The 16,276-nt window shown below is 37.7% G+C and overlaps 1 protein-coding gene and 1 long non-coding RNA gene across 3 annotated transcripts in view; one reads left to right on the forward strand and one right to left on the reverse strand.

The window, feature by feature from the left end:
• The window catches only part of BLM (BLM RecQ like helicase), a 49,774-nt gene that overhangs the window by 18,393 nt on the left and 15,105 nt on the right, over positions 1 to 16,276 (reverse strand). For both annotated transcript variants that reach the window (XM_038420165.2, XM_038420166.2), the window contains exons 8-9: positions 15,368 to 15,559; positions 14,352 to 14,470 (exon numbers count right to left, since the gene is read on the reverse strand). In XM_038420165.2, coding sequence (XP_038276093.1) covers positions 14,352 to 14,470; positions 15,368 to 15,559 — 311 coding nt within the window. The remainder of the gene's footprint in view (positions 1 to 14,351; positions 14,471 to 15,367; positions 15,560 to 16,276) is intronic.
• Positions 6,625 to 9,769, forward strand: LOC122456079. Its single transcript, XR_006274725.1, has 3 exons — positions 6,625 to 6,834; positions 8,594 to 8,784; positions 9,674 to 9,769. It is a non-coding gene; the product is annotated as an uncharacterized LOC122456079 (long non-coding RNA).

Genomic DNA, 16,276 nt, shown 5'->3' on the forward strand with positions numbered 1-16,276 from the left:
TTGCTGACCCCCTGCCCTGAGCACAGCTCCATCAGCTTCCCCTTCAAAGGCTCTTTCCAGCAGAGGACAGGTTCTGTGCCCTGGAATGTGTTGAAGGGTGGGGTCAGCAGGGGGCTGAATGGCCGGGAAGGGTCAGTAGTTCAGCTTTCTGCTCCCTGCTCACATAGTCCCTGGTGCTATCCCAGTAGGGAAGGTAACTGTCCATTGGTGGCTGTTGCAGCTGTGACAGTGGAGCAGCAAGAAAGCAGGGGCCTGGTCCTGACAGCGAGACCATCTGTATAGAGCCCCATCTACTTCCATTTTGTACAGAGTCCCTGCTGACTCCAGACCTCCAAGTGCACCCCTGTAAGCTTTGTACCCCGATAACCTCTTGAGGTGCCCCACGTTTGGAACTTGCTTACCATTATAATGAGGGAAGAATACATAACACTGTAAAAATCTATAATCCCTAATCCATGTTGAGATGGCTTCTGTTTATAAGGGTTAGTTTTTAGTTCAGCTATAGAGCTGTAATACTCAGTAAGGTTTGAGGTTTCAGCTTGAAAAGACACTTGTACTAAATAAGAAAAATCTGCAAGTGTACTTATAGAAGTTGGGTTTGGAAGAAACCCCATTTTTGTCCTTGTAATGCCCCAGTTTCTAAGCCCTTATTTAAAATTATTGGAGGGATTTGCTTTTTATGCAAAAGAACATTGTTGTGGAATAGAGTCGTATCATTATTAAAGTGAGAAATAATAAACTCCATTTGAAATATATAGAATTCTAGGTAGTAAAGCTTCATGTTCTTTTTTCAGTTGCGTCTTTAGTTATTTCAAAATGAAGAAAAAGTTATAATCTGCCCAAACTCTCTCTTCTATTCAGCCTCAGTAAAAAACAGTAAAGGCAAACAAAGCTAAATGAGGGTGAGAAGAATAGCATCGTCGAAGGAAACTGCTAAAGGATGGGATGAGACTCCTGCTTACATGGAATAGAGGAGGATGATTACTAGATTTCATTCCACCCTCTCCAGAGGAAGAAGTGCTTTCTTCCTCATCTATAAAAAACATAGGAAAACAAAAATTCACTATAGCAAATGTTTATCACTAGGATGGTTTAAACAGGTAAAAAGGGATGCTAGGCCTAAATTCCACTTGTTAAAATGTACTGGCTGAATTGATGGGTGAATGAATAGACTGGACCTTGTTTCTTGAATGAATGGCAGTGTAGCAATGGCATAACGAATGTCATGAAATGCAGTCTTCTGCTATACTTGGACGGTGTTAGCTCACAGAAGCACCATTTCCACCTAGCAAGCTGTATCAAGGGCTATTGGGTTGTGAATTGGGGGGGAAGATGGACTTACTCAATTATTTTCTTGGGTTCACGTTTTTGAGAGTAAGTAGTTTTGTATAAATAACATAGTGCATAAAACTGTTATCCTAAGCATTGCAAATTAATTTTCTCTATGAAAATAATTTATTACTGATATGTGTTTAATGACTTCTTTAATTAGTAATTTTTCAAAGAACCTGCTGTAGATGGAAAATTAATGATTGATAACACTCTGTCAAACCTGGGAAAATCATCACAAAGCAGCATACCAGTGGGACCAGTATAGAGCTGCGCATAAGAAACATTCAGCTGAAACATCATGCATTAAATGTCTCTTGAAGGGTGTGCAATTCCTTTTGTGCTCATGTTCTTCACTGCTGTGCTACAGGAATGAGCATTTGCTATGATTTTAAAGCACGGACTGGGGGCAAGAGATTGGAGTTCCGTTCCGATTCTACCATTTACTTGCTATGTAACCTTGGGACATCACTTAGTCGAATCACTGGACTTTTGAGGCCATCTGTCCTGGGTGCCCTGCAGGAATATCGGGCCTGATTTCTGAAGTGATGAGCACTCAGAGGTGTCAAACTGAGTTCCAAAGTGATCGCTCTAGAAAATGTTTCCTTCATTTACTGCTTGTTCCCCCCCCCCCCATTTTTTTAACTGTGGAGATGATACATTTTATAAGGAGCGTTGAGCTAAATTAACATGTAAAGAATTTTGCAATCTTGATTGAAGGTAAGGTTTACCATTGGTGCAACATTAAGACTGCAATTTTAAACGGACAGTCCAGGCATATAACAAGTATGCTCAGAGTAATATAAACTCTCCCAGGCTTTACATATTTCATAGATGAGTTACACATTCAACATACTAAAAACATATGTGCAATGTGGGGTTAGTTAACGGTACTATTCTGGAAGCCAGACTCTCGGAGACAGAGCGTGATCTTTTTTTTTTGTGCACCATCAACAAAACTGTTTGCCAACTTTCAATTAAGGACCAATTGTGCCTGGGTTCCACCTGTGCACTGCATTAAAAACCAGTTCCACGGGTGTGACTGAGGATGGAATTGGGCTTTCAGAATCTTATTTCTAGTGGCAATTTACAACATAGTGTCAGGACCAAGATCAGTATGCAGAGCTGGCAAATTTGATGGAAGTCAATGAGACAATAAACATAGACGTTATAATGATTTTGTCACTTTCCAGAGTAGAACTGCAATTAAATGTTTTATTAAGGTACATTTTGCATTTAGTTTTCAGTGAGACACTAGTGATATCTAAAACATGTAATAAACTACTTTAACATAGTCAAGCCAGCTATGACGATATACAGTTGTACAAGTGCCTGAGGCGCAAAAAAAAAAGTGTATGTGTACATATAGCTTAAAAACATTAATGTTGCATTCATAGGAATAGTCTTTGATGCTAATAATTACATAACTTTAAAATATACCAAATAAGCAGTTTAAATTTTATACATATACATTTTCTTAGTCATTGGGGAAAATATTGAATCATATAATTAAAACTTTATTAAATGTATACTATATACTTTGCAGATGAATCTTAAGTTGGAAACAGCATCTCTCAGTGTGATGGAGGACATCTGTAACTAGTAGATTCTATCCCAATACATGAACTTAAGTCTTTGTTTGTGGGAATGACGTCTTCAGCAGAGCATTCTAAGGTGTTTTAATTAGGAGTCTTTAGTACCACTTACATTTTGTGTGGGCAACAGCATCTTGATTGTATGTTTCAGAGTAGCAGCCGTGTTAATCTGTATCGCAAAAAGAAAAGGAGTACTTGTGGCACCTTAGAGACTAACAAATTATTTGAGCATAAGCTTTCGTGAGCTACAGCTCACTTCTGAAGTGAGCTGTAGCTCACGAAAGTTATGCTCAAATAAATTGTTAGTCTCTAAGGTGCACAAGTACTCCTTTACTTTTGATTGTATGTGTTTTTATCAGACTGGTAAGGTGGCAGCTAATATTTTTAAACAAGTTAGTATTCCTGAGTAAATAAAATGATCTTTTCAATGGTTGTAGAAGTGTTAACTCTTTTTGGTAGAATAATCAGGGATCTGTAAGAACAGAAACTGCCAGACTGAATCAAATATGAGGTCCAGCTAGTCCATTATCCTTTTCTGACAGCAGAGGAAGACTCCCTGTGGTAGGCAGAAAGGGATAATCTGCCCTCTGCATTAGGTCTAACCCTGGTTTCTAATAGTTAGAGATTGCCGTAAATCCTGAAGCATGAGGTTTAGTATTCCCGCAACATTTTTGTTAGGATAACAATTATGACTCTGGATATACTAGTTTTTCCTATAATTATCTGTCTAATCCCATTTTTAATCTTGTTGTGGCAATGAGTTCTATAGTCTAATATGCCTTGTGTGAAAAGTATTCATTTATTGGTTGAAGTCCCAGTTTTTTTCTTGTGTTATGAGACAGGAGAATACAAGCTCCCAATCTATTCACACCGTTCATTATTTATATACTTTTATCATGTCCTTCTTATTGTCCTTTCTAAAGTAAACAATCCCAATCGTTTAAGTCTTTAAGAAATAGATATGGAAAATAATATAGCTCAAGCATATTTTATTTTCTTCAAATTGAGGCCATAATTATTAAAATTATTTCCCCCTCTAACTGTTCAAGGATTATCAATTTATAACATTACTTCAGTGGCATGCTGGTAGCAAAACCAAGGATTTAAATTTTAATTATTTTACTTTTAATTGAAAGTTTTTTTTATTTTTATTTATCGTTTCTTAGTAATTGAGATTATAACAAAAGGCAAGTTTAAAAAATTATAAAAATAAAATACAACAGTTTCTTCCATTAAAAAGTTTTTCCTTTTTCTAAGATATCTGATAACTACTCAGATCTCAAAACTGTATTTAATCTCAGAATCTCCAGGGTGCAGGTATAGCAAACGCTATGCATGTTTAACTTTAAGCATATTGTAGTCCCTTGACTTCAAGGGGGTTAAACAAGTAAAATTAAACATATATTTGCAGAATTGGGACCTAAGTTAGTCAACTAACTCAATCTGATAAAGGTCTGTTGGGTCAGTGTCAGAAGATTAAGAATATTCACAGAACTGTTCTATTTGAGAATCAAGAAAAGCTGTCTATATAATTTACAGTAAGAAAAAAATATAAATGGAATGCTTTGGTCTTTAACTTAATACTGTCAGGAAACAAAACAAATAGTAACAAATTCTGTCTTAAGCAGGTATAAGTTTTACATCTGGAAAAAGTGATTTCTAAAAATCCAGAGATATATAATTTGTTATATCTAACTACCACTCGCCCTCCCCTCGCCCTCACCCCCCCAATGGTACTGTTACATTGCTCTTACCTGGTTTGGATTTAATAACATCTGTCTGTTCAGCCATTGTTACAAATTTCAAACCCAGGAGTCTAATTCAGCAAGATACTTGACAGATTTTTTTTGTTTTTACCCTCTGCCAAGCAATGTAGAATTGCAGAGTAACTTAGAAGTGAGAGAGATTGTGCAAATAAGAACTTGTTTTCATTTCATCCTCTCTCGACCAGTAATCCTGACTGTCTAGGATTCATGTGGTGGTTCCTGAAGCCAGCCATTGCACTATCTTCTTTTTGTACAGTTAGTTTTACAAATCAGGAAACATTCCATAGAGCAAAATATGGATATGGAAGCTCCATTAGGCCCTTAACAAATCAAAGCTGCACTTAAAGCTTCTTCAAAGCTGCTTCACTTGTCTGGACCGTTTTTGGTTTTGTCCTTGGCTGTTGGAGAATAGGAAATTTCCTAGCTTGTAAAAAGGTGAAAAGGTTCTCAAACATTTTTTGCTAAGTCCCAATTCAGAGATTCATGTTCCATGCACATACCCCTCTTTTCAATGGGGTTATGGAGAGGAGTACCCTGTAACCATGGGGGACAGGTGGGGTGCTGAAAGGCTGGAGTCAGGAGAAGGCTTCTGTTCCTTCAGCAGTCAGGCAGTCTTGGCTGTGGGACCCAGCTCCCTGTCTGTGCCATTCCTCACCTGTGCAGGGGAGGTGAACAGGGCAGCACTGAAGGGCCCTGGGATCACGGGGGGAATGGAGAGATGCCCATGTGAGTACTGGCCCCCTGCTGGACAGGGCATCCTTCTGACTCTAGCCCTTGTGTGCGACCCTGTATGCTTTCCTGTGCAGGATCTGTGTGGCAGGCCAAGTAGATGGGGCTCTGTACCCTGGAGCTGCACTGAAGGGTCAAGAGGAGCTTTGGTCTGACAGTGGTGTCAGTACTCTGGGGTGTAGCCTTCCATTCCCTGCTTGCAGAGTCTCTGCCAACCTCCCCAGCAGAAATGCGTAACTGCTTGTTGGTGGCTGCTACTGCTGTAGCAATGTGGTAGTGAGGTGGGCAGGGACCTGGTCCTGGCAGCTGCAAACCACCTGCACAGAGCCCTGTCTGCTTCTCCTGCTAGACAGAGCCCCCTCCTGACTCCAGCCTTTCAGCATGGGCACCATCAGGTCTTCGTGCCCCTTGGTAACCTTATTGCTTTCCCACAGGAATCAGCATAGTTGGGAACGTCTGCTCTACAATTTTTAAACACCAGAATTCTGGCACTGTTGTTTAAACTAACTCACTTATTTGTATATTTTAAGGAAGACGTATTTTTTCCTGTGGTGGCAGAAGACAAAAGACAATATTTGGAGTGTTGTAGAATTTATGATGTCTTATTACTCTTGTGTTTTGTTTTTCTTTTCAGGAGAGAACTGTTAGCTAATCATATGATGCAAATGCAAACAAAAGTGACTTAGGTATGCACTTTGCCTCAAACTGGAAATCCATTCTGGGCATGTTACCTCTATGGAAGAAAGCATTCCTGTTCAGTCAGGTCAAAAGTATAGCTTAAACTCTGAAGGAAACTCATTCAAATTTACAAAGTTCCCTCTAAACTTTCTGTGCTGTGAATGTCAAGGAAACCTTAATATGAGCACCTTCTCTACAACAAAACTTCAAACCATAGATACCTCAGGCACATCAAATTTTTTGCAGTGTGCTGCCCTGGATACCAGCATCACAAAAAATGCAGGACTTTCTTTTTCGAAGATGGATGTCAAAGAAAGAACATCATTCAGCTTTCACTCTGAGAGATCCTCTTTCTACAGTAGCTGGTGTGAAAAACCAAGGATGGAAAAGGATGGAAGCTGCCTCTTTTCAGAAATGCCTGTAACAAGCATACTTTGAAAGTTGAAGATAAAAATTCTACTAGTATTAATAACATAGGAGGAGATGACAATTTAGGAGCAAGGGACATAGACTTGATCTTGATTTTGTTCTTGATGATGATTTTGATGAGGGGTGGGATAATCCACTGTATGTTTCAGCAAATGAAAAGACATCTACACCACTATCCCAACCTATCAGGGAAGGTCAATCTGCAAAATCATTATTGAAGTCATTTTCGACAGTCAAGGAAACTAGCCCTATGTCTAATCTTGTTGTTTCAAAACCAAACATCTTGGTGTCAGCCAAGAACTGGTCAGGTAAATTATACTAATTCTGATTAATTTATCATAGCAAAAATTATATGCTAAAAAGTATTGTGAAGGGTAAATTTAAGTAATTTATGATAGACTAAGTATATTTTGTTGTGGAAATTTCTACTAATTGCAATGTCACAATTCTAGGTAACATGCTCTTTCGTCTAATCAAATCACACTTCACAGCAATGTGTATTTGCAGGGCAGGTTTGACTTTTAGCAGCTTCAGCTTTGCAAAATTTGAAACAAATGTATTATAGTAACAATCCTGCAAGCATTAGAACTAGGGAGATGACTTGGAATTAACTTTGTTATATTGTACAAGAGAGCATATTGCTATATATCACTTCTTAAAACAAATCTAATTCTTCTGGTAGGATATAGGTCAGACTATCTGTCCCTTTGTTCGCAGGTGCTATAATGGCTTTCAGCCTTCTTTTTGCCTCTTGAATTCTAGTCTGTGGTGTAATTTAGAGCAGCTTTGAAGTTATGCTAAATATGCTAAATTGCACAAGCCTTTATGTAATGGGACCCTTCCAGACTGTTATACCAACTGGAGCTCAGTATGTTTGGGCACACCTTTTCCTGAGGCACCATGCTTAAAGATATGGGGTGTAGTGGAGCCATTCTGTTCGCTCTATGCCACCTGGCAAGCCCCTTATGTTGCGAACACTCCTCAAGGACTGCTTCCTTTCTTTTATAGCTCCTTTGTGATACAAGAACACTGAGGGCTGTAGCGTTCTGCAGAAGTTGACTTACTGTTCTTTATGTGGAAGAATTTAAATTAAACAGGTTTTTGTCTGTAGTCTACAAACTCATCCAAATTATTGGACCATCGTCATGGGAGAATAATTTTTAAAACATAACCAACCTTGACCAGGCTTATCTAAAAAGAGGAATCATTGTTGCCTAATCTGGCAGTTTGCATCCTTCTGTGCTGTGCTATCTACTTACTAAATCCTGTTCCGCTGAACACCACAAATGTATGCAATTTGGAAAAAGGTGTCTAACAGAATAAGGTTATGCATTTCATATAATGGGCCACTGATATAGTGCTTTTCATTCATTGAAATCCATTCATTGAAACGTACACAAATGTGGATGTAAGTGCTACAGAGTGCATGCATGCATTTTTCTTTAGATAATTCATGTTTTTATAGTAAGGAACAGTTATGTGGTGATTTATCATCTGCGTTACACTTAAAGCAAAACAGTTTTTGTTTTATATTGTAAAACATGTTCAGTGGAACCTGAAGTCAACCTTGAAATTAGCTGAACTTTTAGGTCTCTAGGTTACACAGTTCGTTTGACAGAAGAATCTTGATTTGTATATTAGCCACTTTTGAAATGATCGTATTGTTTTATAAATGCAAACAGAAACATAATGAGAATTTGCTAAATTGAGCATGACTTAGAATGTTCCCTAACTTACACAACATCTCCATTTAAGTAAAATTTTATAATATGGGTGTTAATTTGTGCTGCTTAGCAACTGCAAAAAAATTAAAGGTGTCTTCCCCCCCTCCGCCCCCCCCAATTTGGGGCTACAGTTTTTTTGTAACACACATATAAAAATGGTTTTGTATGTGGTCATAAAATGTATAAAAGTAAACTCTAATACTGATGCTTTGCTCTGAGAATCACCTGGATCCTCTGCAGGGTTTGGTTCTATGTGGAGTGTAAATAGTAAGATTTCTCTGTATCTGACTGTTTTATTGGTAACCAATTATGATGCTAATTTAATACTTTCCTTTTCTGCTAGACCCATCGCTGAAAAAATCACCATCCGAAAATCCAGCACTAGCACGCTTCAGAGGCTTTACGTTTTCCCATTCTAAAGATATGGTGAAGATATTTCACAAAAAATTGGTCTGCACCATTTTCGAACAAATCAGCTGGAGGCCATCAATGCTTCTCTGTTGGGTGAAGATTGTTTTATCTTAATGCCCACTGGTACGTATCTATGTACATCAGTCAACTGGAAACTGTCAGTGGTGTATGACATCTTGCACAAACTTCTGATAAACAGATCAGAAGCTATAGAGATGAATACAGATTCAGTTCCTATAGGAAGACTAACAGAATTTGTGGTAAGCTTAATAAATTCCCCACATTTGGGGAAGTGATAACACATTACTATGCTCCCAGAATCTGTTGGCTGTAGGATTCATGATATCTCACTAACCCTGGAATTATTTAGCCTTTGTCTTTAGTATTTAAAGGGAAGGGACTAAAGCTCTGATTTCTGTAATAATCCTCATGGTAACTCTGAGATTGTAGGTATAGAATATCTTACAATAGTTGCATTTAAAGACTTCAGAACAGTTGAGATATGTCAATGTAATTTTAAAGTTACCTAGTGATATAACTTGCATCCCGCTGGTAATAAGTTTTAAGAGGACAAAGACTGCAGTGAAATGAGACTTGAATGTTGAACTCTAGAATATGGTATTTTTATAAGAGTACTTCAGAAGACATAATATTAAAATTATATTTAATAAAACAAAAATCCTCACGTAAATTACAAATTTCTTTTATTCTTAAATCTGAGGAGTTTAATTTTCACTATTTAAGCTTTGTTTACTTCTGCAATTCTCTCCACTTTGACAGTTAAAATGGTTTCATTATCTGGTTCACATACGCTAATGCAATATTGTAATCACTTCACTGAATAGTGTTTAAAAACAGTTATAATTCAAATAAATCCATAATTTAAACTTCTGTGGGCCTTCAATTTATAGATATGTAATTTGACCACCTACATTTTGAGATGAACTTAACAAATTTGATTCCATCTTTTCCACCTTAAATAATCATATATTTTGCCTTGCATTTTATATAGGTGGTGGTAAAAGTCTGTGCTACCAGCTACCAGCCTGTTTATCCCCTGGCGTCACTATTGTAATTTCTCCACTGAGGTCATTGATATTAGATCAAGTGAGAAGCTAATGACGTTGGATGTAAGTTCAAACAATTTCTTTGCACTTAAGGAACGGGATAAAGATCTGAATTGTTACTGATGAATTTTCTTTTTATTTGTTTTTGTATATGAAATAGTTGCATATTTGAACAGAGAACCAGTAAGCATACATACATTGTACAAATACCTAGGAAAGGGAAAACGAGTCACATCAGCTAACTGTAAATCAGACTAATTAGAAGTAAACAGCAATTTTATCATTGACTCTGTGAATGCACACAAGAATAATTGCTAGGGCTAAACTTTCAAATATAAAGCCTAAATATAGGTTCCAAAGGCCATGTTTAGACACACAAAAAAGCAACCTGATATTTTCTGGGAAGCTAAGCACATGCAGTGCCTGTTGACTTCAGTGACAGCTCTGGCTGCTCAACATTGCTGGAAAATGGCACACATGGCGGGAAGGCACTTAAACAAAAGCATAATCGTGGCGGTAGATTGCAAAGGATGGTTGAGAACTTAACTAGGAATTACCTGGTGGCTTTTTACTGGTTATATTGGTGAACTTTGAGCAACTGTAACTGTTTTTTAGAAAAGTGAATAGTTTTTGTTTTGGGGAATAGATAATACATTTTAAGGGCAAAATCCTGAGTGCAACTAAGGTGGGGGAGAGGTACAAACAGGAGCATGCTACAGCTTCCCAATCCTAAGCCCTGAAATGCTCTCTGTTACTCTGGCTGGCTATGATCCCCAAGTGACAACCTGCCATCCAGGGAATGCTGGAGCACAGTGTGCTTGTCCATGCTCTCTCACCATGCCTCCTTGCTGCCAACAAACACATCTATGCTGAGGGCTGCAAGGGTGGTGATGTAAGACCCAGCTATACTTGCTCTGTGACTGCTGGGGTTGCCTGCACTGGGGGAATTCCGAACTGGAGAACTGCATCTGTCTTTTTCCTCCACCTTAGCAGAGCTGAGGGCAAGGATTTGTTCCTGTATGTTGATTATATTACACTTTCAAAGTAAGTTTGTGTCTGTTTCATAGCAGAGACTAATGCATCTGTTACAATTTACTGTTATACTGTTTATAATTGTTAGGGTATAAATTCTTTCCTTGGAATAGGGTCATCTGTTCTGTCACCACATTATTATAGTTTGTGGGTACTAGGGAAGATACTAATTTTATTTAAAAATACTTCATGCCTTCTAAGAACATCTATAGTGCTTCTCACATAAGATCTCAAATCACTTTACAAATATACATGACACCCATTAAGTAAGCAAGTATCATTACAGCTATTTACTGATGGGAATACTGGAGCACAGAGTAGGTAGGTGACTTCCAAAGTCACACAGTTCTTCATTGAAAGTGTTTGGAGCAGAACAAAGGAATTTGATTCCTTCTTTTGCCTGATCGCTAGAGAGCACTGTGATGCCTGTAGTATGACTAGGTTTTTGTATTTGCATGTATTTAGCATTTTCAAGATTTTTTCAAATTCTGTATTCAGTGAAAAAATGTATGAATACAGGCCAAGTGTGCTTTTAATTTAGAAATAGGTTAAATACTACATTAATAATACTACATTAAGAATGAATGGACACACATCAGACGTCAAGAATTAAAACATTCAAAAACCAGTGGAGAACACTTCAATCTCTCTGGTCACTCGATCACAGACCTAAGAGTGGCTATCCTTCAACAAAAAAGCTTCAAAAACAGACTCCAACGAGAGACTGCTGAATTGGAATTAATTTGCAAACTGGATACAATTAACTTAGGCTTGAATAGAGACTGGGAATGGATGAGTCATTACACAAAGTAAAACTATTTCCCCATGTTTCAGAGTAGCAGCCGTGTTAGTCTGTATTCGCAAAAGAAAAGGAGTACCCGTGGCACCTTAGAGACTAACAAATTTATTAGAGCATAAGCTTTCGTGAGCTACAGCTCACTTCAGGATGCATCCGATGAAGTGAGCTGTAGCTCACGAAAGCTTATGCTCTAATAAATTTGTTAGTCTCTAAGGTGCCGGGTATCCTTTTTATTTCCCCATGGTATTTCTCCCTCCCACCCCACCCCCCACTGTTCCTTGATATTCTTGTTAACTGCTGGAATTAGCCTACCTTGCTTGTCACCATGAAAGGTTTTCCTCCTTTCCCCCCCTGCTGCTGGTGATGGCTTATCTTAAGTGATCACTCTCCTTACAGTGTGTATGATAAACCCATTGTTTCATGTTCTCTGTGTGTGTGTGTATAAAAATCTCCTCTGTTTTTCCACCAAATGCATCCGATGAAGTGAGCTGTAGCTCACTTCATCGGATGCATTTGGTGGAAAAAACAGAGGAGAGATTTATATACACACACACACAGAGAACATGAAACAATGGGTTTATCATACACACTGTAAGGAGAGTGATCACTTAAGATAAGCCATCACCAGCAGCAGGGGGGGAAAGGAGGAAAACCTTTCATGGTGACAAGCAAGGTAGGCTAATTCCAGCAGTTAACAAGAATATCAGAGGAACAGTGGGGGGGTGGGGTGGGAGGGAGAAATACCATGGGGAAATAAGAAAAGGAGTACCCGTGGCACCTTAGAGACTAACAAATTTATTAGAGCATAAGCTTTCGTGAGCTACAGCTCACTTCATCGGATGCATCCGATGAAGTGAGCTGTAGCTCACGAAAGCTTATGCTCTAATAAATTTGTTAGTCTCTAAGGTGCCACGGGTACTCCTTTTCTTTTTGCGAATACAGACTAACACGGCTGCTACTCTGAAACATGGGGAAATAGTTTTACTTTGTGTAATGACTCATCCATTCCCAGTCTCTATTCAAGCCTAAGTTAATTGTATCCAGTTTGCAAATTAATTCCAATTCAGCAGTCTCTCGTTGGAGTCTGTTTTTGAAGCTTTTTTGTTGAAGGATAGCCACTCTTAGGTCTGTGATCGAGTGACCAGAGAGATTGAAGTGTTCTCCAACTGGTTTTTGAATGTTTTAATTCTTGACGTCTGATGTGTGTCCATTCATTCTTAATGTAGTATTAATTAATGTAGTATTTAACCTATTTCTAAATTAAAAGCACACTTGGCCTGTATTCATACATTTTTTCACTGAATACAGAATTTGAAAAAAATCTTGAAAATGCTAAATACATGCAAAATACAAAAACCTAGTCATACTACAGGCATCACAGTGCTCTCTAGCGATCAGGCAAAAGAATAGGAATCAGAATTCCTTTGTTCTGCTCCAAACACTTTCAATGAAGAACTGTGTGACTTTGGAAGTCACCTACCTACTCTGTGCTCCAGTATTCCCATCAGTAAAATAGCTGTAATGATACTTGCTTACTTAATGGGTGTCATGTAATATTTGTAAAGTGATTTGAGATCTTATGTGAGAAGCACTATAGATGTTCTTAGAAGGCATGAAGTATTTTTAAATAAAATTAGTATCTTCCCTAGTACCCACAAACATATAATAATGTGGTGACAGAACAGATGACCCATATTCCAAGGAAAGAAGTAATTTATACCCTAACAATTATAAACAGTATAAACAGTAAATTGTAACAGATGCATTAGTCTCTGCTATGAAACAGACACAAACTTACTTTGAAAGTGTAATATAATCAACATACAGGAACAAATCCTTGCCCTCAGCTCTGCTAAGGTGGAGGAAAAAGACAGATGCAGTTCTCCAGTTCGGAATTCCCCCAGTGCAGGCAAGACCCCAGCAGTCACAGAGCAAGTATAGCTGGGTCTTACATCACCACCCTTGCAGCCCTCAGCATAGATGTGTTTGTTGGCAGCAAGGAGGCATGGTGAGAGAGCATGGACAAAGCACACTGTGCTCCAGCATTCCCTGGATGGCAGGTTGTCACTTGGGGATCATAGCCAGCCAGAGTAACAGAGAGCAGTTTCAGGGCTTAGGATCGGGAAGCTGTAGCATGCTCCTGTTTGTACCTCTCCCCCACCTTAGTTGCACTCAGGATTTTGCCCTTAAAATGTATTATCTATTCCCCAAAACAAAAACTATTCACTTTTCTAAAAAAACAGTTACAGTTGCTCAAAACGTTCACCAATATAACCAGTAAAAAAGCCACCAGGTAATTCCTAGTTAAGTTCTCAACCATCCTTTGCAATCTACCGCCACGATTATGCTTTTGTTTAAGTGCCTTCCCGCCATGTGTGCCATTTTTCCAGCAATGTTGAGCAGCCAGAGCTGTCACTGAAGTCAACAGGCACTGCATGTGCTTAGCTTCCCAGAAAATATCAGGTTGCTTTTTTGTGTGTCTAAACATGGCCTTTGGAACCTATATTTAGGCTTTATATTTGAAAGTTTAGCCCTAGCAATTATTCTTGTGTGCATTCACAGAGTCAATGATAAAATTGCTGTTTACTTCTAATTAGTCTGATTTACAGTTAGCTGATGTGACTCGTTTTCCCTTTCCTAGGTATTTGTACAATGTATGTATGCTTACTGGTTCTCTGTTCAAATATGCAACTATTTCATATACAAAAAACAAATAAAAAGAATAAAATTCATCAGTAACAATTCAGATCTTTATCCCGTTCCTTAAGTGCAAAGAAATTGTTTGAACTTACATCCAACGTCATTAGCTTCTCAACTTGATCTAATATCAATGACCTCAGTGGAGAAATTACAATAGTGACGCCAGGGGATAAACAGGCTGGTAGCTGGTAGCACAGACTTTTACCACCACCTATATAAAATGCAAGGCAAAATATATGATTATTTAAGGTGGAAAAGATGGAATCAAATTTGTTAAGTTCATCTCAAAATGTAGGTGGTCAAATTACATATCTATAAAATTGAAGGCCCACAGAAGAGTTTAAATTATGGATTTATTTGAATTATAACTGTTTTTAAAACACTATTCAGTGAAGTGATTACAATATTGCATTAGCGTATGTGAACCAGATAATGAAACCATTTTAACTGTCAAAGTGGAGAGAATTGCAGAAGTAAACAAAGCTTAAATAGTGAAAATTAAACTCCTCAGATTTAAGAATAAAAGAAATTTGTAATTTACGTGAGGATTTTTGTTTTATTAAATATAATTTTAATATTATGTCTTCTGAAGTACTCTTATAAAAATACCATATTCTAGAGTTCAACATTCAAGTCTCATTTCACTGCAGTCTTTGTCCTCTTAAAACTTATTACCAGCGGGGATGCAAGTTATATCACTAGGTAACTTTAAAATTACATTGACATATCTCAACTGTTCTGAAGTCTTTAAATGCAACTATTGTAAGATATTCTATAACCTACAATCTCAGAGTTACCATGAGGATTATTACAGAAATCAGAGCTTTAGTCACCTTCCCTTTAAATACTAAAGACAAAGGCTAAATAAATTCCAGGGTTAGTGAGATATCATGAATCCTACAGCCAACAGATTCTGGGAGCATAGTAATGTGTTATCACTTCCCCAAATGTGGGGAATTTATTAAGCTTACCACAAATTCTGTTAGTCTTCCTATAGGAACTGAATCTGTATTCATCTCTATAGCTTCTGATCTGTTTATCAGAAGTTTGTGCAAGATGTCATACACCACTGACAGTTTCCAGTTGACTGATGTACATAGATACGTACCAGTGGGCATTAAGATAAAACAATCTTCACCCAACAGAGAAGCATTGATGGCCTCCAGCTGATTTGTTCGAAAATGGTGCAGACCAAATTTTTTGTGAAATATCTTCACCATATCTTTAGAATGGGAAAACGTAAAGCCTCTGAAGCGTGCTAGTGCTGGATTTTCGGATGGTGATTTTTTCAGCGATGGGTCTAGCAGAAAAGGAAAGTATTAAAATTAGCATCATAATTGGTTACCAATAAAACAGTCAGATACAGAGAAATCTTACTATTTTACACTCCACATAGAACCAAACCCTGCAGAGGATCCAGGTGATTCTCAGAGCAAAGCATCAGGATTAGAGTTTACTTTTAGACATTTTATGACCACATACAAAACCATTTTGATATGTGTGTTACAAAAAAACTGTAGCCCCAAATTGGGGGGGGGCGGAGGGGGGGAAGACACCTTTAATTTTTTTGCAGTTGCTAAAGCAGCACAAATTAACACCCATATTATAAAATTTTACTTAAATGGAGATGTGTGTGTAAGTTAGGGAACATTCTAAGTCATGCTCAATTTAGCAAATTCTCATTATGTTTCTGTTTGCATTTATAAAACAATACAGATCATTTCAAAAGTGGCTAATATACAAATCAAGATTCTTCTGTCAAACAAGAACTGTGTAACCTAGAGACCTAAAAGTTCAGCTAATTTCAAGGTTGACTTCAGGTTCCACTGAACATGTTTTACAATATAAAACAAAAACTGTTTTGCTTTAAGTGTAACGCAGATGATTAAATCACCACATAACTGTTCCTTACTATAAAAACATGAATTATCTAAAGAAAAATGCATGCATGCACTCTGTAGCACTTACATCCACATTTGTGTACTGTTTCAATGAATGGATTTCAATGAATGAAAAG

The sequence above is a fragment of the Dermochelys coriacea genome, chromosome 10 (assembly GCF_009764565.3).
Source record: "Dermochelys coriacea isolate rDerCor1 chromosome 10, rDerCor1.pri.v4, whole genome shotgun sequence".
In the NCBI taxonomy this organism is placed as follows: Eukaryota; Metazoa; Chordata; order Testudines; family Dermochelyidae; genus Dermochelys; species Dermochelys coriacea.